The sequence below is a fragment of the Gadus macrocephalus genome, chromosome 1 (assembly GCF_031168955.1).
Source record: "Gadus macrocephalus chromosome 1, ASM3116895v1".
Lineage (NCBI taxonomy): Eukaryota > Metazoa > Chordata > Actinopteri > Gadiformes > Gadidae > Gadus > Gadus macrocephalus.
In genome coordinates, this window is record NC_082382.1 from 21,869,259 (window position 1) to 21,891,675 (window position 22,417).

The 22,417-nt window shown below is 44.1% G+C and overlaps 2 protein-coding genes across 5 annotated transcripts; one reads left to right on the forward strand and one right to left on the reverse strand.

The window, feature by feature from the left end:
• Positions 1–1,407: 1,407 nt before the first annotated feature.
• On the reverse strand, positions 1,408–9,630 carry foxp3b (forkhead box P3b). Of its 4 annotated transcripts, XM_060058446.1 has the most exons (12): positions 9,324–9,630; positions 6,900–7,077; positions 6,477–6,591; positions 6,006–6,204; positions 5,524–5,628; positions 5,015–5,102; positions 4,486–4,554; positions 4,058–4,208; positions 3,320–3,396; positions 2,964–3,065; positions 2,610–2,731; positions 1,408–2,099 (listed from the first exon to the last, which is right to left on the reverse strand). In XM_060058446.1, the coding sequence occupies exons 2-12, from the start codon at positions 7,056–7,058 to the stop codon at positions 2,042–2,044; spliced, it is 1,245 nt and encodes a 414-aa protein (XP_059914429.1). In that variant the 5' UTR covers positions 7,059–7,077; positions 9,324–9,630; the 3' UTR covers positions 1,408–2,041. The 4 variants fall into 4 exon arrangements, with proteins under 4 accessions (XP_059914429.1, XP_059914421.1, XP_059914437.1 ...); XM_060058438.1 differs by lacking the exon at positions 9,324–9,630 and having other exon boundaries at positions 6,900–8,149; XM_060058454.1 differs by lacking the exon at positions 9,324–9,630 and having other exon boundaries at positions 6,905–8,148.
• A 1,049-nt stretch (positions 9,631–10,679) lies between these two features.
• Positions 10,680–18,678, forward strand: gpr173 (G protein-coupled receptor 173). The gene is made up of 3 exons (XM_060058511.1): positions 10,680–11,196; positions 11,342–12,017; positions 13,900–18,678. Exon 3 carries the CDS (start codon positions 14,120–14,122, stop codon positions 15,284–15,286), a length of 1,167 nt encoding a protein of 388 aa, XP_059914494.1. The 5' UTR covers positions 10,680–11,196; positions 11,342–12,017; positions 13,900–14,119; the 3' UTR covers positions 15,287–18,678.
• Positions 18,679–22,417: the final 3,739 nt, after the last annotated feature.

Consider the following 22,417-nt stretch of genomic DNA (forward strand, 5'->3'; position numbering starts at 1 on the left):
CAAGTAGGCCTAGTTCCACACAAGTAGGCCTAGTTCCACACAAGTAGGCCTAGTTCAACACCAGTGCGGCTAACCCAACCTTTGATATGTGCATTCGATATGTCAGTGTGGCGAAAGCAGCCCATTATGGGATTAGGGACATCTGTTTGAGTATGTAGTGCTGGCTCAACGGAAAATAATGGGACTGTATGCTTCCTTCCACATTTTCTTTTTCCAGCTCTCCTTGCTCATGGAGGACTGCTGCCACGAGTTCAACACCATCATCTGGTAGGTCGGTCTCAACGTGTAGAGTTACACCCTCAGACTACTTAATTAAGAGTGGGTGTTGAACAGTGAAAAAGAAATGTCAAAAAAAAGAACGTATCTACGTGTCCCAGATATTATCATGGATTTCCAGTGTGTTTTGAACCTGATATTAATTGTTTCTATCTGACAGAACGATGACTTTCTTGGCGTTGAGTCGTGACACCATGGAACATATATTTCGGTGGCTGAAACCTGCAAACCCTATTTATGAATTTTAAATCCCCTGAAAAACTCCTAACTGGTTTTCTCTTTTTTTGTTATCAACATCCAGGTCATGCGTTCTCGAAAACATGCACCACCATGGAAAACCACCCAAAGACTGACTCACACTGACATTTATACCAACCTGTACTTTCGTCCTACCAGAGGTGTCTTTGATGCCGTCTGGATACACAGACACGATAGCATGACTTCCAATAACGCCTCCAGCTCTTTGTATAGGAAGGAAGGGACACCTGTTTTGTACATCTGCACATACAGGAGGTGGACGTGTAACGAGATCCTGTCCAAAACCCCCAAAAAGGGTTCATTTTATTAGCAGCTACTGTACAAACCCTTCAATCATGCAAAAGGGAGATATGTCAGACTATAACCTGCTATGAAGAAGGAAAGAAGGAAGAAATATTAGGTTGTGAAACAGACCCATAGCTCAAGGAGAAACTAAAGAGGAAGAATGTTTTTAAACGTATTGCTTATGATACGTTTTTAAATGTGCTCAAAGGACATCACTTCCTTTATGTTCAATATTTCCTGTCACTGGATCGACTAGACAAATGATCGTATATGAGTAATCAGACCATAGGTATCTAAGTTACTCTTTTTTTTAAATATAGAAGTGCTTAGCTCGGTCATTTTGAAACTGGCGTGGCTCACAGTTTCCATGATAAAGTTAGGACACCGGGGACGGATCACAGAGGGCCCCGACTTCTAGCGGATTCTCTGCGTAGGCTCACAGTGGGGAACTGAATGACTGTTAAATTACAAATCTTATAAGGTCATATCTGGCTCCCTTTTGTTCACTAAAACATCCCATTTTCATGGAGAGATTGAGATTCTATAATAGCATAATTCACACAAGTCATTGTTGTATTCACTTCCTGGTGTGTTTGGATAGGCTTTATTACTTTTCTGACAAACAAGTCTGAATATAGCTCACTATATACACTTTATTGGTTATTTATTTTCCCCTTTTATACAATTAGTAGAAATGGTTACGATTAGGTCATTGATTTGCAATGGTTACATGTAGGTAGTATTCAATGGTAATCTGAAATTGTCTGGTTACAGATTGATATTCAAGTTATGGTCAGGGTAAAGATGCAGGGTTAAAGTCAGGATAGGCAATTTATTCAAGCTTCTTTTTATTATTGTTGACATTCTCTAAAACCCGACGGCAATGAATTAAAAAATGTATCTAACAAGAAATTGACGAAATTTGGCTAGGCAGATCTATGCTAAGGCTAGCGAGCTAGTCATTTGTTTGAAGTATTTTGGGGCAGTAACGTAGGAGGGAGACCTGAAGGTAGGGAGGGGATTCTTCCGGTTGGATACTTTCCAAATGTAGCTTACTCTGACTGGTTCCTCCAAATATTCGACCCTAGCTTCATATATCCCATCATAGTTATAGTCGTTAATAGAAACGCAAATTTGCCACGCACCGTCTGAATATAATTCGCCGTAAAATCGCCCTCTTCTGGTGGAAAATAACCGTTGCAGACCAGTGGACACAACGTCCTCACGATTCTCCAGGTCGGAAATGTGAGTAAGGTGACATCAGCCTCCCGGGCTGGTCCCTGGAGGAAAGACAGGGTTTCTTATTCACTCTGTTTCAGATTTAAAATCACTTGCAGTAGATGTAAAACACCTGGAGTACTTCACCTGGTGTACTAAAGGAACTAAACACACCTGTAGTATTTAAATACACCTGGCTGACTTAACTAAACAAACCTGTAGTATTTAAACACACCTGTAGGATAAATGAACTAAACACACCTGTAGTATTCAAATTCACCTGGATTACATAATGAATTTAACACGACTGTAGTATTTATACACACCTGAATGATTTAACTAAACACACCTGTAGTACTTTTACACGTAGTTGATTTTATCAACTAATCACTCCTGTAGTATTTAAACACACCTTGAATAATCAAATAAACAAACACACCTGTAGTACTCCTAAACCCACCAGTAATATCTCAGAACCAAACCCAAAACACCAGCAGTAAATTAAAACACCTGCAGTACTTCTAAACACACCTGTAGTACCTCTAATCTCCACTGTAGTGATTGTGAAGTACCTGTGGTACTTGGGTCCTTTCCTCCGCTGGAACTCCCTCTCGTCCACCGTCCACACCGCGCCCTTCCCCCCCTCCATGCGCACGAAGCACGTGTGCAGGCTCAGGTTATGGCGCACGGCGTTCTACAGGAGGCAGAGAGAGTCAGAGTGACCACGCCTACAGGTGTAGAGACAACGTGGGAGTGAAACACCCTGGCCTGATCGAAAATACATGGTTTGGAGCCTGTTTTCAGCTATTGGACTATTACATCTTGGTGTTCTCCCCTAACATACATATATAGTGACTGTTTGAGCGCTGCGTTGGCGGGGGGGGGGGGGGGGGGGGGGTAAGAGGTCACCCGGAGTCATCTCGAACCTTCCAGGTGGCCGTGTTGTGTCTGAAGTAGAAGAACATGGTGGAGAACCAGGTGTAGATCTCATTCAGGCTGCGCTGCTTCAGCGGGGACTCCAGGATGGACTGCACATGGACAACATTTGGATCAATAATAAGTGGAAGTAGATTGGTAAGGTAACTCAAATATTGATTTTGATTTTTTGAACGATTTGAACAATCTCATAATTTTTCATAGGAAAATCAAAAGGATATAAAATACGTACAATTAAAGTAAACAAAAACTTTTTTTATTTTTATTTTGATGAGGTCAAAGTTAAACATAAATCATGACCAAAATAAAAAAGAGTAAACCATATAATAGACCAATCGGTTCTCACCCATCTGATGAGGTAAGCGTAGGTGTAGGGGGGCCTGATGTTGTTATACTTGTAACACTCAATGCTGGGGACATAATCTGGGGACCACAACAGCCGGAGGTCAGAAGAGGGGTCATTAGGTAGCAGGGACAATGTGTAGCACTGCCTCCAAAACAAGAAGAAAATACTAAGAGTTATTATATATATTGCTAAAAATAGCTCAATCGTGTTTCACCGAAAACATTTGATGACCATCCGAGTCTGTTCAAGTTCAAGTCCAAGTTGCCATTATTTTAATATTGCTAATAATATTCCTGCTTATAAATATGATATTAAACTAATATCCAATGACCAGTAGGGCTGCATCTCCAACATACAGGTAATGTATGCAGCAAACTGTAATGCTTGGGTACAGCAGATACATGGCCAAAGGGAGGTGTGTGTGTGTGTGTGTGTGTGTGTGTGTGTGTGTGTGTGTGTGTGTGTGTGTGTGTGTGTGTGTGTGTGTGTGTGTGTGTGTGTGTGTATGTGTGAGTCGGAGGGCGTGTGTGTGCATGTGTGTGTGTGTGTGTGTATGTATGTGAGCGTTTGTGTGCAGTGTGTGCGTGCGTGTGTGTGTGTGTGTGTGTGCAGTGTGTGTGTGTTTCCATGCGGTTTGTGTGCGTGTTTGTGTGTGCGTGCATGCTTGTACGTGCATGATTGTGTGTGTGTGTGTGCGTGTGTGTGTGTGTGTGTGTGTGTGTGTGTGTAGGGGTTTACCTGGCAGAAGGTGTGCTGGGCCATTGGGCCAGCAGCCCTGCTGAGCGAAGTCCACCACATCCTTCACCACTCCGGGCGGCGCAGCCACCCCATCTGTCACCGGGGGCGGGGCCAGGTAGAGTGCCAGACTGTACGACCAATCATATGCCGCCTGCGATTGCAGAAGCGGGAAAAGAGAGGGTGAGAGAGCTTGATGGAATAGATGATATACCTTATGGGACCAGCAGTGGAACACAACATTGAGAGATTCAACTACATGGGATTTTTTTTGTAATGAAATACAAAATAGAACCATCATGTTTTTGTAAACATAAGCGATTGAAGGGATGTAAAGTAAAAAAAATATTATTGTTATTGACCAAAAATTTCAGAATTTAAAAAATATAAATTTAGTTGTAGACTACTGTAGCAAATAACAGATGACCCACGGATTGGGCCGGGCTGGTGTCTGAGATGTGCCGCTCCATCAACCGCAGTCTTTGTTTCTCCAAGGTCAGCTAGGAGACAAGAACGACCAGGAACAGTTCAGTCCTGCTATGAAGATCATTTTATTCACAGATTGTTCACTACTGGCATACATTTCTTGACTATTTGATGATGATAAATAACATAAATGAATCATAAATAAACAAAAAATAATAATAACCCTGTTGAATGTGATATATTTGGGATATAATCACTTCCACAAGCAAATATAGTCAGCTGGGCTTGGTGTGCAGCTTAGATGAAAACACACTGCAAAGCACAGGTACACTGAGTTAACGCACACCGACGCACACCTACACACACACACACACACACACACACATAGACAACCACAGATGCACACACATACACACACAAATACGCAAACACACACACACGTACAAACACACACACACACACACACACACACACACACACACACACACACACACACACACACACACACACACACACACACACACACACACACACCTTTCTCTCCAGGTAGTGCACCATGTCCTGCTGGCTTCTATACTGGGTCAGGCTCTGCTCAGTGAGGCCATGTTCTCCCTGCAGGTGGCTACACACACAGGACCCAGAAGTACAGTCAGCCATCTGGCTGCCATCGCTACCACCAGTGAGCAACACTTAGAACACAGCCAACACAGTTTTCGCAAAAGATCATTGTCGGTTGTCGGAATTTTAACAAAGGATTACAATTGCTATTGGAATGTGATTCTTTGGTTGAAAGGGGATATAACACATATTATTATAGGACGGCATTTGGATTAGAATATTTTATTTTGAATTATTTAGTAGTATTCTGAATAAATAGTTATTTTTATTCAGATTAGTGTTCTATTATTGATGTATTAATTTGGGGTGAAATAAGTGTCTATTCATAAATATCAGACTACATTTTTTCGATCAATCCATCATAAAACATTGTGCAATTATTGGCAAACATATAAAATGGTAACTGGAACCGAATAATAACTTACATAAAAAGGCTGGAGATATCTTCAAACGACCTGCCACACCCAAGCCAGCGGCACAGCCCGCTCACAAACAGACCTCTGGCGCCCCCTGTGGCGGGGAGTCTGGAGCTGCAGGGGGTAGGGACGGCAGGAAGTGTAGGCTACTATAAGCGTAACTGTTTACACACTTTGAACGACAAGAAGGCACCATCAACAGACAATATATAGCTCATGTATAACTCTAAAGGGTAACCCTAACCCTAGAGTCACCCTGACCCTCTAAATCTAAATTCTGCCGAGAAACTGGAAGTGCTCTACAGGTAATGACTCACGCACGGACACATCACACAGACACACGCACGCACGCACACACACACACACACACACACACACACACACACACACACACACACACACACACACACACACACACACACACACACAACCACACACAACCACACACACACACAGGACCTCTCGAACTTGAGAGGAAGCGCTGAACTCACTGGTCGGGATGCATGGCGTGCTGGGAGTAGGGATGCAGACTCCCTCCTCTGCCAGAGGGGAGAGGGAGGAGAGGGGAGGAGGCGCCGGCGAGACGGCCCGGAGACGGAGCTCCCGCGGGGGGAGATGAACCCCAGTGGGGGCCTGGGTCCTGGCTCTCTGACTCCGGGACTAGGATTGGCTGAGTGCGTGAACCGTTCTCTGTAATGAGCGAATGTAAGGACGCCTATAGCAGCACTGGGACCAAATACAACTTCAGTTTGTTGGAACATTTGCATTTAATTGAAATCTAAAAAACAATAAGTCTAAAAATATTATTAGACACTTTAGACACACATGTCTCCACCTTTATAAATGGGTAATTAGTAGCCTATGTCACTTTGTGTCCTATTCATAAAATACAGATTTGGTGAGAGACACTTAACGTGAGGGAGAATTCAACATTAGGAGTTCGAGATATATGTGCATATTACCGATAGAGTGTTTAGAAGGCTGCATTTTGCCCTGTCGTAACACAGAGGGTCTGTACTGGTTCCTCCGGCTCAGGTCTGGTAACACCTCCTCCATTCGGCCTTCCGGTTGATTACACTGGGAAGAGAAGAAAAACATGAAAGAAAAAGACAAAGTGGACATTTAAGATGAAAATTATGTTTTCACGTGCAATACACACAATATATGACTGACTCTCACGACTTGGTAAGTCACCAATTGCACTATTTGCATACGCTCTCACTGTTTGGAGAAAATACAACATGTCATTTAAACATTACAATTTCACTCTTTTGCAATCATTTTAATTGTTAACATATATAAATATTCAATATTTGTATCCTTTTTTTTGAGGGGGGGGGGGAATCCCAAACATTTTTAATCACATATAACCCTAACGTTCGCACCTGACCTCCGGAGGCGGACGGGGAGAACGATCCTTCCAGTCCAGAAGGAGGAGGGGGAGAAGAGAGCAACAGGCTGGTCCTCCGAGCTCCTGGTTCTCGGCGGGTTTCGTTCTCCGACTTCCTCCCACAGGCAAAGGTCTCGCTTGAGGTCCCTGGCATCCCAGAGTCCTGCTGGTTTCTTAACGGTGGTGCCACAGCAGGAGACATATGGTGAGGCCGGGTGGCATGTCCACGGGGTGGGGGGGAGTGATCCACAATAAACACCCACCCCAGCTAGCGTCTCGAACCAAGATGGCCACCAGGTGTATAAGGCCATATAGCTAAACGTGTGTAGGGCAGGCCTCTACGGTTATATCGTGAACTTAAAAAGGCATGAAAAAACGGCTTTGGTTTCCTATCAGAAAGTCGAAAGAGCGTCTTTGAGTTCAACGCAGAATTTGAATATGTCAAAGAAAAATTGTGGTCGCGCACAGCTGCAAACTGCATAGAAAGTGTGGCAGATACGCAGGTGTCATCGCAGCGTTACCGCAAGAAGAAAAGGGGCTCTGGGCCACGACTTTTAGCTTGTTTAGTGTGTTGTTTGTGTTTTGAGGTGTTGCTACTAGTGGGGGTCTGTGTTTGTTGAAGATGCGAGACAGGATGAATCAAAGTACAAAAGTAAATGTGCACATTTGTAAACAGCGTTTTGAGCTTATCTTGTTTGTAATCGTTGTGTTATCTTTTGTCGTTTTCTTTGTATCTTGTAACAGAGCTAACAATTGAAGTGGAAGCCCCAACAAAAAGTCATGAATAAATAATTAAATAGCCTACATAAATGAAATATAACAGCACAATTATTGCAATAAATATTTGAGGGAAGGAACTTTGTGAGGGATCTCAAAAACGACATTAAAACAGAAAGGTGAAAGCATTCAACCATGTTGGTCTTTCACAGGCTTAGGCTACATCTCAATGTCACACCTATAACAACACATCCTGCATGTCCCACACGCTTCAAGCACGAGAGGTGCGCTGCAACGTGGCGTCTTATCTCAAGGTTACCTTATGAATTACTTTCTTTCATTAACATCACGGGCCAGGGAGCTGTATAATAAATAATAAGCAATTAAATAGCAACATGAACTGTGGAGAGGGCGATAGAGGGGGAGAGAGAGAGAGAGAGATGTAGCTTCTCTTTACATTTATTTAATTTTACTATAATATAACTATTAGTTCTATATGTACATATGTACATCTGTATGTTATGTTATAGGTTGTTATATGTACATATTGTTCTGACGTTCTCTTTTGAGAGAGAGAGAGAGAGAGAGAGTGTGTTTAACCACATGCTGTTAGGTAATTTAATAATAAGGTTTGCTATTGTTTAGTGTTTTAGAAACAATTCAAATCCATGGATTAAGATTATGGTTTTGCCATTCAGATAAAAAAATGCTTTCGAGTTGTGGGTGTCTAGGTTTCCTTTAGTTCTGAATCATTACAACGCTTGCGTGCATACAACTTTGAAATGCATGTGTTGGGGATCTGATGTCAAAACAACAGAAAGCTTGACATCACTCTAAATCGGAAATGCAATCTTTGGTGGAATGATTTGCAATTCTGATAAGAACTACAACCTATACTTTACCCTGCATAGAAACTAAATGTAATTATAGTATGATAAATGAGTAGGCTTCACTAAAATGCATGCAATTGCATGGAAAATCTTTAATATTCATCTCACTTTACCATTGTTAACACAAGACATATAACACAAGATATATTTAGACCTCGAGTTTACCTACAGCCTACACATGAAACACTACTGACACTTCACTTCAAAAGTGAGGACAATGAGAACGGATTTTGGGCATATGCATGTTTAATTAATTAAACTAAGTTTAATTTACGTTCTTGAAGGTTATATTATATATGAAATTCAAACAACCATTTAAGAACATTATATTGCTCTAAAGACCCAAGAGATTCCGGGCCAGGAGAAGTACAAAGTAATTGTCTGGATAAACATCAAAAATACATTATGTTGGAATATAAAATCATATGAGATGGACTCAAGATATTTAAATAATGTAACCTTTTATATTTAAAGTTTTCATCCAGTTTTATATAAACATCTGGGTGTTTAATATGCCACACATTGAAAATCTGTGTAATATGCAATCAATTTATGATGGAATGGTAGATTGTGTTGTATTTGAAAGGCATCATAGAGTTATACAAAATCTTATACTATTTTGAATACATTTTAAGCGTTGTAAAATCGAGTTGTAAACCATCACCATTCAGAAGGACAAAAGCCAATAAACATAATGTAGACCAAAACAAACCTCTGTGGTCTGTATGGCTTATTGGCTGATTTAAAATCACTTGACATCTATTGACCAACTGTTGTTGGGTGCTAAATGCTTTATTAGATTATAATCTTACCTGCTATCTTTTCACCCTGTTTCTCTTACTGGGTTTTGGTCTTCCGGTTCTTAGGTAGCTGAGATGAGATCAGTCAAAATTAAGAAAGGAAAAGAACAAGTGCACAGGCCCAAAGTGTTTGAGAGGGGGAGTTATTCCACAGGAAATGTATGTTGAATTAACCACAAGGAACAGATAAATTACTGAAGAATAATATGTGCTTTACAACTCCTTTCAGGTTGTTGTCATGCGTCAACCATTCCGTTTGGTTGCAAAGAGAAAGTGCTTATTACGCGGTTATCTTCATCAGAAAATACTGGTTTTCAAATGAAAACAGTATTGCAATGACACAAAGGAGGCTGTTGGACTTATATACTGCCGTTTGTAAGCCCTAGTGTTTCTGTGGTTGGTGTTTGTTGAGATGAGTCTGAAATTGACCTATGGCTCATTTTGAAAAGGTTTGTGTTTGTTTCAATTCTACAAAGAAATCATTCAATCACTTTATGGCACATGCAACTAGGCCCAATAACTGAGGCTAAAATATTAACGATACAGAACATAACAGCCAATTAACTAATGCTTTTTTTTTTTTTTTTTTATCTGTACAGCAATTATGTTTAATCCACTATCCACTGAATAATACCAAAAACGGTTTCAGTGGATAAGCCCGTTTATTAAAACTAGGGAATGTGATGATTTTCTGTATGTGTGCCAGGAAAGAGATTAGGATGTTCAACTACCAACCTGCTCTGCTGAGATGTCTGCTAGATGAATGTTGATATTTTGAGCCACAACAAAACTGCTTTCTGGTGGGAATATTAACAGACGGGTGCTCTCGACCAGATCGGACCAAATAAATCAAATGAATATTTAGGCTACATATATATACAGTAGGCCTATGTATCACATTGAAAAACAGATTGGTCAGTGAGTCACTTTTCCCAAGAATCATATCTTCAGAAGAGATTTTCCAGTTCAAACCACAATGTATTCTTTTTTTTATTGGGGCTGTTGTAATCAATGGATTTGCAGATTCTTTTTTTTTTGATGAAACACATTGGAATAAAAACACTACAAACACCCAAGATTACAAGATCATACCCTTATCAAGCGTCATGCCACAGCTGGGAGATAAACGTGAACTTAATTACACACACACATACACAATTACGAATATTCCCTCTCTTTCACTCTATCTCTCTCTCACTCTCACTAACACACACACAGTCTATTTTCTCTCTCTATTTCTCTTTCTCTCACAAACAAAACACACGCACACACATTCTCTCACACTCAAACACAATTAAAGATGAACAAAATTACTACTTTCTATGCTTTATTTAAAAAAACAGATGCAGTTGCATTACGTCCATTTCCTCCAATAACAACCACACAGCAACATTCCAATCTCCGTTTAGTTGCGTGGACCTACAGTTTAAACACTCCAAATCAGCCTAATGGCCCATTAGGATACATTGGAGGTGCCCGAGTGAGTGGTAGTACTGGTATATAACCGGAGTCGTCCCATTCTCCTCTCAATCGCCAACCCCAGCTACGCAGCATGCGTCCCCGAAAGAACCCGAATCTCCTCCGATCCGGGGGATGATTTACAACAGATGCTGTGAGCAGGAGGAGAGACGAAAGAGACCCGGGTTGCACTTGCTAGCCAATGGGCCCTCATTGAACGGCCAGGATTGTCTCATTTCGGGCGTGCTATCGACACTGCACGGTGGACTGTTGCGGTGGTTCGAGGCGCCTCACATTGGAATCCGTGGGATAAGTGGATGTGTTTTCTGTGTCCGAGCGTTTGACAAGCAGCCAGCTGTAGACTGGCCTGTATGGCGGTAGCAGAATGTGGACCGTCACGCATTTGACACTACAGGATTGTCATCAAGTAAGTGGCTGATGATGGCCCTGTAGCCCATTGCACCGAAACATCTCGCTCCTACTTGAGTCTATCCGTGACTCTGACCTAAAGGCGTGTTTTTTTCTTTCTTTTCATTACCCGGCCGCCCCTATGATGGATTTAACGTTCACAGGTTGGACGCTGGAATAATGGAGAAGAAAATCGGGCGGATGGAGGGGTTTATGTCTTTGTGTGACGCTTCGCTGCTGTATCGTGCTCAGAGAGACGCATTCCCGAGGCTCGGATGATATCGTAGGGGGAGAGCGGGCTTCGAGACGCGGCAGTGAAGGATCGCGAACGGGGAGCGAACCCATGTCGTGTCGTGTGGCCGCCGGGCTTGGAGCTGCTTTCTGATCGGTGGAGTGTCACCCCGGAACCCAGAGACATGACATGTACAAGAAAAAAGAGAAAACGGTAGTTTTTCGCCTCTTTTGAACCCTGTGGTTGTGAGGGGGGGGAGGTTGCAACAGGCGTAGCTGACGCGGATTGAGGCTTTTTTTTTTAAAGAAGCAGAAGAGGAAGAAGAAAAAGAAGCCCACACGACCATCAGATTTGGACAGTTCGCCTGGCGTCTCTGCATTATGTTATTCCCAGGGACATGGATGCTTTTGCCCGTTGTCCAACTTTGTGATTATCACCGATTGGTCGGTGTCATGTTTTTTTTGTCTTAAGCACTAAAGCTCTCCCACTGCTTGAAACATGACAAGTAAAGAGCTCTAGCGCCGTGTTGGACCGCCACAGCCTCTTTAAACCGGCCTTAGAAATAGACCCCAAGCCTTTGTCTGGGAAGACAAGCATACCATTTAAAGGTAAGCACATAGCTACCACAAGACCCCCATTTTGTCTCATGTCTACATATCACCGGCATATACAACTTTGAAACCGTCTTGCACTTATTACCAGAGCACAATACGCATGCATGAGGCGTCTTCCGTCGCGGTGTTCCCGATACTGTTGTGGTTGTGCCGTCGGTGGTGTCTCGTGACGCATGCCCTAGACGAGCTGCAGGCCCACACGCTCCCGACGCCCGTGCGCGTACACGTCGGGCCGTCTTTTATCTATATGATTCTGGATCACTCATCATGGATTTCAATTGAAAGCAAAATGACGCAAAAATAAGGCGATGCGTATGATGTCATTCGAGTGCAGCTTGACGAGCGTGTGTGTTCTGTGAGCGCACAAATATCGTGTGTGTGTGTGTGTGTGTGTGTGTGTGTGTCAAAACCAGGATGTATCCCGGTCTTAGTGCTTGTTGTGTAGGAGGTAGGGTCTGTGCTGACAATGCCGTGAGGGATCCGTACAAGTAGGCCTACGAGGTGACATGTCGGAGAGCGCCTTGGCCGAGATAACGGAGAGAGCTATAATATTTACTGTGATGTGTCAAGGTGTTTGGAGAGTTACTATTGCGCACAGCGCCCCCTGTCGGCCACATTACATGGGCGTCTCGGATTAGCCCTTAAACCATCGCTCGCTTTACTCAATTTAAATATTGCACCAATTGTGTGCTACGGCTCCTAAGCCATTTAAATGTGGGGACGACCCATCAAAGAAAATTCTAGTAAAAAGACAACACCACAAATGATATTCTGAATATGCCAGATTAATTCCCCTTCTGAGAATGCGGTGTGTGTGTGTGTGTGTGTGTGTGTGTGTGTGTGTGTGTGTGTGTGTGTGTGTGTGTGTGTGTGTGTGTGTGTGTGTGTGTGTGTGTGTGTGTGTGTGTGTGTGTGTGTGTGTGTTAAAAAGCGAATGCCGTCTAGTTTTTTAATGCTTTTTGGTTGGTTGGTGATTTCCACGTCGTCCCCCTCCTACCGAGACCAAAGCAGCGGTGTTCGACTGCTGTTGCTACCCAGTTTCTGACAATGACTCGGCCGTCCACCACCAACCAACCACCACCAGCCCCCCCAACCAAGCCCCACCCCCCTCCACCCTATTCGGTATTCCTGTGGAGCTGACCGTGAGCTGGGGTCGTCCCTATACCGATCACGTATCGTAGGCGTTAAACTACAAACCGTCTGTCGCTTATAACGGATAGAACTGATAAGGGATTTGGATCCGTTGGCCTACTAGTGCCGAGGCGCAAATGAGCAAATGTTAAGCATCTAAGCATTTAGAAGAGTTTGGGAGAGAATTCAACATGTGTGTGTGTTTTAAATATGTATTTATAATGATGTCATTCCATATATTAACCTGAATAACAAATAGCTGAATATGTGATGTAAAAATGTAAAGACCATTAAAACAAGTAATAAACACTGCATTTAGAAATAATTTGAACATACCACACAATACAAGTGGTTATAAACCCCTTTGGATTGACCAAAACCTTTTTGGTGGTCTTTCAACACAGATAGACACCAATTTCTAGCTCTCAGACATACACACACACACAATGTATGTAAAGTCTTTTCAGGAACCCTATTTATATCTTTTATCTCAATTGGGGGGACCCCATTGGCATTAATACGGTACCTATGCAGTAGCATTGAAAAGTATCAGCCCCCCTCACCCATCCTTTGAGAAATATCCCCAGATAGTAAGACTTTGCTTTGATTGCACTTTACAGAATTGATCAAATAATTTAATAGAGCATGTTACGATCATTTATTTCCAAAAGCATGAATGAGTCTGCCAACACTTCAATCACGCATATTCAACCTCCTAACTCCCTCCCGTCTCTCCCATCTCCAGGTCATTGTTGTAATTTATTACCACTAGGAAGTGCGCCCGTATAAGGAGATCGTGTTTGAAATGGGGCCATGCTCGCCGAAGCGATTCCGTTCCGCGTGAACCCGAACCAGGAAGCAAACACGTGGACGACGGAAGGTGAAGCCGCCGGAGGAGGAGGAGGAGGAGGAGCGGGGGGGCCTTCGCGGGCGCGGCGTTTGGCGTGGGAGGCGGGCCGCGCGACATGGCCAACGGCAACGAGAGCAGCGAGGGCGCCGGCGGCCCGGTGGGCGTGGTGGTGGCGACCGCGGGCGGCGTAGGGGGGGCGGGGGGGCCGGCCTCCGCCGTCTCCACCTACCTGAAGCTGGTGCTGCTGGGGCTGATCATCTGCGTCAGCCTGGTGGGCAACCTGGTGGTGTCCCTGCTGGTGCTGCGGGACCGCACGCTCCACAAGGCGCCCTACTACTTCCTGCTGGACCTGTGCCTGGCCGACAGCGTCCGCTCGGCCGTGTGCTTCCCCTTCGTCCTGGTGTCCATCAAGAACGGCTCGGCCTGGACGTACAGCGTGCTGAGCTGCAAGGTGGTGGCCTTCATGGCCGTCCTCTTCTGCTTCCACGCCGCCTTCATGCTGTTCTGCATCAGCGTGACGCGCTACATGGCCATCGCCCACCACCGCTTCTACTCCAAGCGGATGACCTTCTGGACGTGCGTGGCCGTGGTGTGCATGGTGTGGACGCTGTCGGTGGCCATGGCGTTCCCGCCCGTCTTCGACGTGGGCACCTACAAGTTCATCCGCGAGGAGGACCAGTGCATCTTCGAGCACCGCTACTTCAAGGCCAACGACACGCTGGGCTTCATGCTGATGCTGGCCGTGCTCATCCTGGCCACGCACGTGGTCTACATGAAGCTGCTGCTCTTTGAGTACAAGCACCGCAAGATGAAGCCCGTTCAGATGGTGCCGGCCATCAGCCAGAACTGGACCTTCCACGGCCCCGGGGCCACGGGCCAGGCGGCGGCCAACTGGATCGCGGGCTTCGGGAGGGGCCCCATGCCGCCCACCCTGCTGGGGATCCGGCAGAACTTGCACAACCAGAACCGCCGCCTGCTGGGCATGGAGGAGTTCAAGGCGGAGAAGCAGCTGGGCAGGATGTTCTACGTGATCACGCTGCTCTTCCTGGTGCTGTGGTCGCCGTACATCGTGGCGTGCTACTGGCGCGTGTTCGTCAAGGCGTGCACGCTGCCGCACCGGTACCTCTCCACCACCGTGTGGATGAGCTTCGCCCAGGCCGGGGTCAACCCCATCGTGTGCTTCTTCCTCAACAAGGACCTGAAGAAGGGGTTCCTGGCCAGCCTGCCGGCCTGCTGCAGGACTAAACCTCACCCGCCACGGGAGCCTTACTGCGTCATGTGAGCAGGGGGCTGGAGGAGGGGATCGGGAGGAGGAGATGACGGGAGGAGGAGGGGGATGAGAGAGTGGGTTCTGGAGAACGATTGTTGATGGGGGATTAGGGGGTGGGGGGATTTTCTTGGCTTTGGTTGATTTGGTACGAGCCTCTTGAGATGTGGTTGCGTATGTCACAGAGGGCGATGTTCATCCACGGTTGGGTTTTACAGAAGGTTAAACAGACGAATGTGTCAAACAGAAGAATGAGGTATGAAGTAGTATTCTTGCATTCCAAAGTTAAACCAGTTCTACAAGAGACAAATGGTAAAATGGTATCCAATACTTTACGTTCAAACACTAGTTAAAAGCCAAAAAACTAGAGACATAAATCGAAGTTAATTGAATCTACAACTAATATAAAGATACTGCATGTTTATGTTGATGCAGTATTTCACCATGTCTCCAAGGTATATTTTGGTAAAAACTTTTGATTTCATCATTTTACTGTTTATTGGAGCATTTCAAATATCTGTAGAATAAAGAAAGGAATCCAAAAAAAATTAACTCTGATGTAATAATAAGTATGAAGAGACAGCCGGCAGGGGAACATACCAAATTGATTATAATAATTATATGTATATTTATCTAACCATATCCTGTCTTTCCCTAATTTATTTAAGGTCAGGTCGTAAGGACCACAGCTTAAAGAGTAAGCCAACACAAAGGCAAACCTTTACATTGTCTATAATATCTAATATTAAATGTCTTAATAAGGTAATACATTCAATTTGATTATGTATTAATACTGATTCTCCTCCTGGACTTTTAAGATAAATAAAACAGATGATACTTGGTTTGATAATAGTTAAGATACAAAAGAATCCTATTTATTTATCATAATTACTATTTTCTTCATTACTCTAGAGAATTAAAACCACAACAACGAAAGTCTGGCCTAATATTAAAGAGAGTAATACAATTGTTATAAAAATGACAGTAATTGTAATACGAATATTAAAAAGTATTAACTTTATTACCATTTGCAGGAAACTGTTCCTCAAAATGGTCGGATTAGCTCCTTGAAGCCCTGTGGGGCTGTGTTTGATGACGATGAGACAAACAGAGATTTAGAGACTTATTAAGCATTAGCTTCCATTGTTTGATTGGATTATTCATGTCCTATATAAACATATTAATGCTACAACTTTCGTAGCAGATTTTTTTCATTCAGTGATTTTATATTAAAGATATGACAGTTGGTCTGCAGAACGCACTGCGGGGCTTCACATTTAAACGCCATTAAAATGGTGCCCCTGCAAAGTGCCGGTAATGCATGACTGCAGTGCAGTGTTGAAGAGAAATTGATTAGTGACTAAATTGGTTAATAAAAGATGTGTCGTTCAGGGGACCATTGAGGTTCCATTTTATAACTGACTTGGGGGAGTGAGAAGCTAACTTCTAAGCTAACTGGAGCCTCACTCACCAGTTAGCAGTGAGCAGTTGTCATTAAAAACAAACTAAATGACCCAGTGTTTTAAATTTCCTAGACTGTAAGCCCAACTGCTATCATGAGATACGATTGGTATATTGAATGGTCCGTCGTAAATGTAATATAACATCAAGGTCTGACGTTTTTGGTTGGGTTTCTCTTAGTACTTAAAGGTGCAGTGTTTAGGATTAAGTGGCATTGAGTCGGTGATGTTGCAACCAACTGAAACCTTCCAATGACGTTGGAGAAGCTACACTGGCTAGGGTGTAAGCTGCCAGTAGGTACTTCCAAAATAATGTCATCGTCGACGACAGCATCAAGTAGCCAAGTATCAAGTAACAAAGTTCCATGATAGATTTGTAAATCATATCGAGTTGTTTAGTCTGGAAAGCTTTACGTCAAAGCTCACAATTAAGATAGTGATTATAATTGTTAAATTAAAACGTATCCCGCTAGACCTGTTTGACGGTTCTGGGCTACTATAGAAACATGGTGGGCCCCTTGGAAGGGGGCCCGCTCAAAATGTAGATATAAAGGGGATCATTCTCAGATATTGAAAACACAACAATAGTTCATATGTTTATTGTATGATACACAAAGTCTGTTGCGCTGAATGCCATACCATACCAAATTCTATACACTGCACCTTTAAGTAGAGCAAGACTTAAAAACTCCTTTAGGAGTTGCTTTTATCCAAAACAAATGAAGACCACCGCGGCCCCAGAGACACAGGTCGTAGTGAGCCGATAGGAGGGAGGGAGACACGGGGGCAGGGGTTGAACCCACACCCTTCCGGCAACATCTAAACCACCAGAATATTTAATTTAGTGTACACTACATGGTGAATAATTAACTCTTTATTGGTCTTGTTCCCAAAAACGTCTGCGTTGTCTTGAGGGCATAGGATAGGACAAGACGGAGAGATTGCAAAGTTCTGGTTTGAATGTCTGAAAACGTGCAAAATGAATCCCGGTGGTTGGGGGCATCTTCGCCATACAGATGTGACATCGTCAAATTCCACTCAATAGGTGGTTATTTGGGATTAGTAAAAAAATTAAAAAAAAGAGAAAAAAGAGAATCAATACAGGAAATAAGCCTCTCTGCCAAATTACAAAATGGAGGATTTGTTCGGTAAAAAAATAACTGAAAAAAAAGCACCACTGTGTCTACAACCTTTTGAAGAAAGAGGAATAACTGCTGGAGTTCAAAGGTCACCAAACTCCTGTCAGAGACTCTATGAATTGCGGTCAGTGGGTAAAGATATATCTCTGCTGTACAGCGAGAGAGTCCTCTTTGCTATGTAGGACTGGGTGGACATATTCTCTTAAGGCTGGACACATGGATTTGAGACTAAATCCTTCTTTTGTGACCGTGGAATGTTTTTGGTTGATTTTGTTGCTTGCTTTCCGCCCTTCGGATCAATTTTTTGAAGGACACGGCAGAAGGACTTGAATGGATGAAAACCAAGCCTGAAAAAATAACTGCTTTTTGGGGTCAATACTTGTTTTTTTTCATATGCAGACAAGCCTGGCAGTAAGTTTTGAGTTGCTTCAGGCAGACTACCTTTTATAAAAACTTGCTGTGACCTCTGTGCTATTTTGTGTGTATTGTATCGGCGGCAAAAAAACTGACTTTAAAATGCAATTGATTGATTGAGGTTGGGGGATCGTTGTATTTTTACTGTGTGTGTGTGTGTGTGTGTGTGTGTGTGTGTGTGTGTGTGTGTGTGTGTGGGTGTATGTATTTCTATATGTAAGTATGAATGTATGGATGCTGAGGAGATGGCTAAGTCAACGGGATGCAGGGGTTGAGGGAAGGATTGAGTTAAGGTTCTGACGATACTCCTCCTGCAAATGCTTCCTCATCCTAATCCAGAGAACTGACAGAGCATTGAATGTGTTAAAACTATTAAAGTTTGGTCCAAAACCTGCTTGGGAGTTTCTGCTCAACTGTAAACGAACACAGATTCCGCGCCTGGAGATGCGAACATTTAGGAAAAATCCAAACAGATAAAAAAACAGTATGAAATAAACAGAAAGATAGTAATCAAATGTAATTACTTTACACTGCTTTCAGGACACCTGGCAATTTATTTTTTCATTTACTTTTTTGCTTTTTCTTTAGTGTATTTCAATTTTATAAAAGCACATTTGATTTGGAGGTCTTGGAAATAGAAGAACAAAAAGGGTCTTGACTAACAATCTCCAATTCATTTACTGCAAAGGACATTTGTTTTGGATTAGATTTATGTAACAGCCCCAAATAATAATGATCAAGCCTGTTCCTTTTGTTGGTAAGTGTTTCAATCCCCATGTGAACAATGAAAGCAACCGCTTCGGGCCCTGATAGCCAAGGGCCCTCCAAACGAGAAACTCCAATCATGTCAAGTGTTTCATACAGGAGAGACGAACGGGCTTTCAGAGTGGAGGAGTCATTGAGGAAGGGCAGAGCAATACCCTCAGAAGCTTTCGTCAGTGCATAATGTTCTTCAAAATGAATGGCAGCTTCTGAAGAGATCATTACAGCGACTACAAATCACACACTTCCTACAGCAAGGAAATATCCACTGTTGTGCCGGTGGTCAGTCTTTGCAGACCTCGAGCCAGACCTTAGCTTTTCTTTAGGCTAGTTGGAAGAGACCCGAAATAAACGAGGCGAAAGAAGCATTCTTAACATGTCTCTTAAAAGTTTGCTTCGATTAAGAATGTTTTAAAGAGGTGTCGTGTGTCTTTTTTTTTGGATGTGATGGACCTCTGGGTTTGTACTTTGGCAGAGCTTGGACGTTTACAGACCACATTGCTACCATCCAGACTGCTTTGTGTGGCACCGGGCCCATCACCTGGAAGGGATCCCACCTCCTCAGTCGGGAGCGTGTTGTCAAGGTCGATCGCAGGGCTTAATAATTTCTATATTTTCTTTGATAAACTCGTAGCCCCACGCCTCTCCTACAAATCAACAGAGTTGGCTCAGTGTGGCCCTCGTTTTGGCCACGGTCCTCCTGTGACAGAACATGTGCTGCCACTGCCAATGCACAGGTTGGCTCCGAACGAGAACAGTGTGGGAGTGGTTCAGCAGCTCTCCTTAATGAGGTTACCTGGGGCGCAGGTGAGAGTGAAACACAGAGAGGATTTTCTCCCATCTGTTATTTTGTAATCAACTTTACAGTGATGGAAGCTTCTCTCAACAGTGACCCCAGGTGCCTCTCCACAAGAAACAGATAGCACACAAAGCCAAACAAATGCCTCTATTTTGTTAATATAATTTATAGTGTCCTGAATCCCCCGTCACAATACTGTCCCTACTCACAAGCATCCATGCTCATTTTGCACACTCCTAGGGTCTAGGGTGTTGCCATTCGGCAATGGGTTTGATTGTGCTGTTGTTACATCAGTCTGAGATATAAGGGTCCATGATGCAAAGTAATGTACATAAACAGCATATATGTACTTCTATAAATAGCGGGTGATGTGTCAAAACATGTTAAGCCCCAAGCCCTTTTAGGGTAATCCTTAATCATTGCATGCATGAGGTTGGTATCCATAGGTAGACAAGAGGTTGAGTAATAAACTGTGCTATCTGTGAACTTGTTTTTTGGGAACCCAGTGCTGGCTCCTTGGGGCCTTAGTCTGTTGCCGTCTCATGTGAATACCCCTACACAATTATTTTGTTGTATAACCTGTAGCTTGTATACTTAATTATAATATTCTGGTATGATTGCAGTTACGTATATGCGTTTAGACTACTAATTACAGTATGCTTATGACAAGCAATAGAAATACACTGGTCATGGTAATAGATATTATACTACTTTAGTTATTAGATGTGGAAGCAATGTTGACGAGTTCCCATTACTGATTCGTACTGTCTGTGTTTACAGAACTTCTTTCCATCAATTCCCTCATGGATGACATCACCTTTGGTCTCACTAAAGAGCTCCTCTTACTCAGCACCCTGCTTCGACCGCCAATCCATTACACCCTAGCATAGTTTCTCCGAGCCGCACTCGGAGCCTGTTGCAGTGGAGATACTGAGCCGAGGAGGACAGCAACAACTATCGCCAGCACACCTTAATGACCATGACCTGGGTGGATTCAGCCGACACACACCTGCGGCCCCCTGCTAGATGACAAGCCTCGTCACGCCAGGCAGTCAGCTTCCTGTCATGCTCAGAAGGTTTCATCACCAGAGGAAGACGGCGCAGAGAGGCAGCATCCGCCTATCTGAGGTGTAGGACTGGCTGCACTATGAGGATCTGCTAGCTCATCAGAGATCCACCAGGCCGGATGAGTTCAGGCACCAGGGCGGACCCAGAAGCTGCTGGAGATGGTTCAGCAGCTCCACGTGTCGCAGAGTGCAGCCACTGCAGGACCACTGTCGACTCCGGCGGTATCAATGATGGACGACCGGTTCAGTGAGCGGCAAGGCTCCGACCCGGTAGACAGCCATGAGCTACCGCCTCTCCGACCCCCTCCCCGAGGCCTGCCCGGACCGGAAAGGGGAGTGGCAGCCCTACGGTCCTTCCAATGGACCCCAGCGGACACACAGACAACAGGGACCCAGGGAGAGAGGCTGGAACACAGACGGGCTACCGTTCAGCTAAGGCTGGAGCACGCAGAACGACCAGAGAGCCTCCCTTCCGGAGGGGCCTGAGGAAGGGAAGAAGTACTGCCCATACCGGGGGGCATGGGGAAGCCCTCGCTGAACGGCTGTGAATACTTCCAACAGCTGACTGCAGCCCAGAAGCAAAGCTGGCTGAGGGACAACGCCCGGTGCTGGGGATAAGGCCGCACACAAGGAGCTGCAGTGTGACCTGAAGACCAGCTGCAGGACACACGGCAACGACAGACATCTGCTCATCCTGCATGTTGTCCATGACGGAAGTCGAGGGAAGTCAGAGAGAGATCGAGACCACTCCCTACACCCTGGACCAAATCCCCCTGGGGGACAAGGTGCTACCAAAAGTAGCCCGACTATGGAACAGGAATCCTACCCTAGAGACATACAGCCTCCATTCATCCCCGCTTCCCCCAGCTGCCGACAGCTCAGACTTAATGGGAAGACAGAAGACCTCCAAGGGACTTCTGCATCGTACACTGATTCAGGGAAAACATTACATTCCGAGTGCCGTGAAGGCGCTGCAAGAGATGTCGTCACCTTGGCAGGATTCCTATCCGTTTTTGCGGTTAGCACTCCCCTCCCTGCAACCCCCTCACGCTGGAATCCCGAGCTTGTCCGTTGTCCATCAACACTGAAATCCTGCTTCAGTGAGAGGACAGCCCCCTTTGAGGAGGTCTCTCTCTGGATTGGATAAAGTGGGAACGGGATACAAGGACATTTGTTCTGTTGACTGCAGAGCGGAGGGAGTGGAAGACCCATGCTACTAACCCTCTTTATCAACGACGGCTGTCGGAATAAAGATTCCAAAAATGATGAAAGTGATTGAATAATTACTAAATATATCGGAATACATAATTGATCATCGATACATCACGAAACACATGTTATTACATCTAATAACGCAATTGATAAGCCCTAAGATCCGTCTGAATACAATTCCGTTCCCGGCTTTCTAGGTTGTGGCCAAAAAGGTGGTTCTTATCATAAGCTGTGGTAAAACTATCTTCAAATAAAAGAACGGACAATTGAAAAATTCAACACATAATTTACAA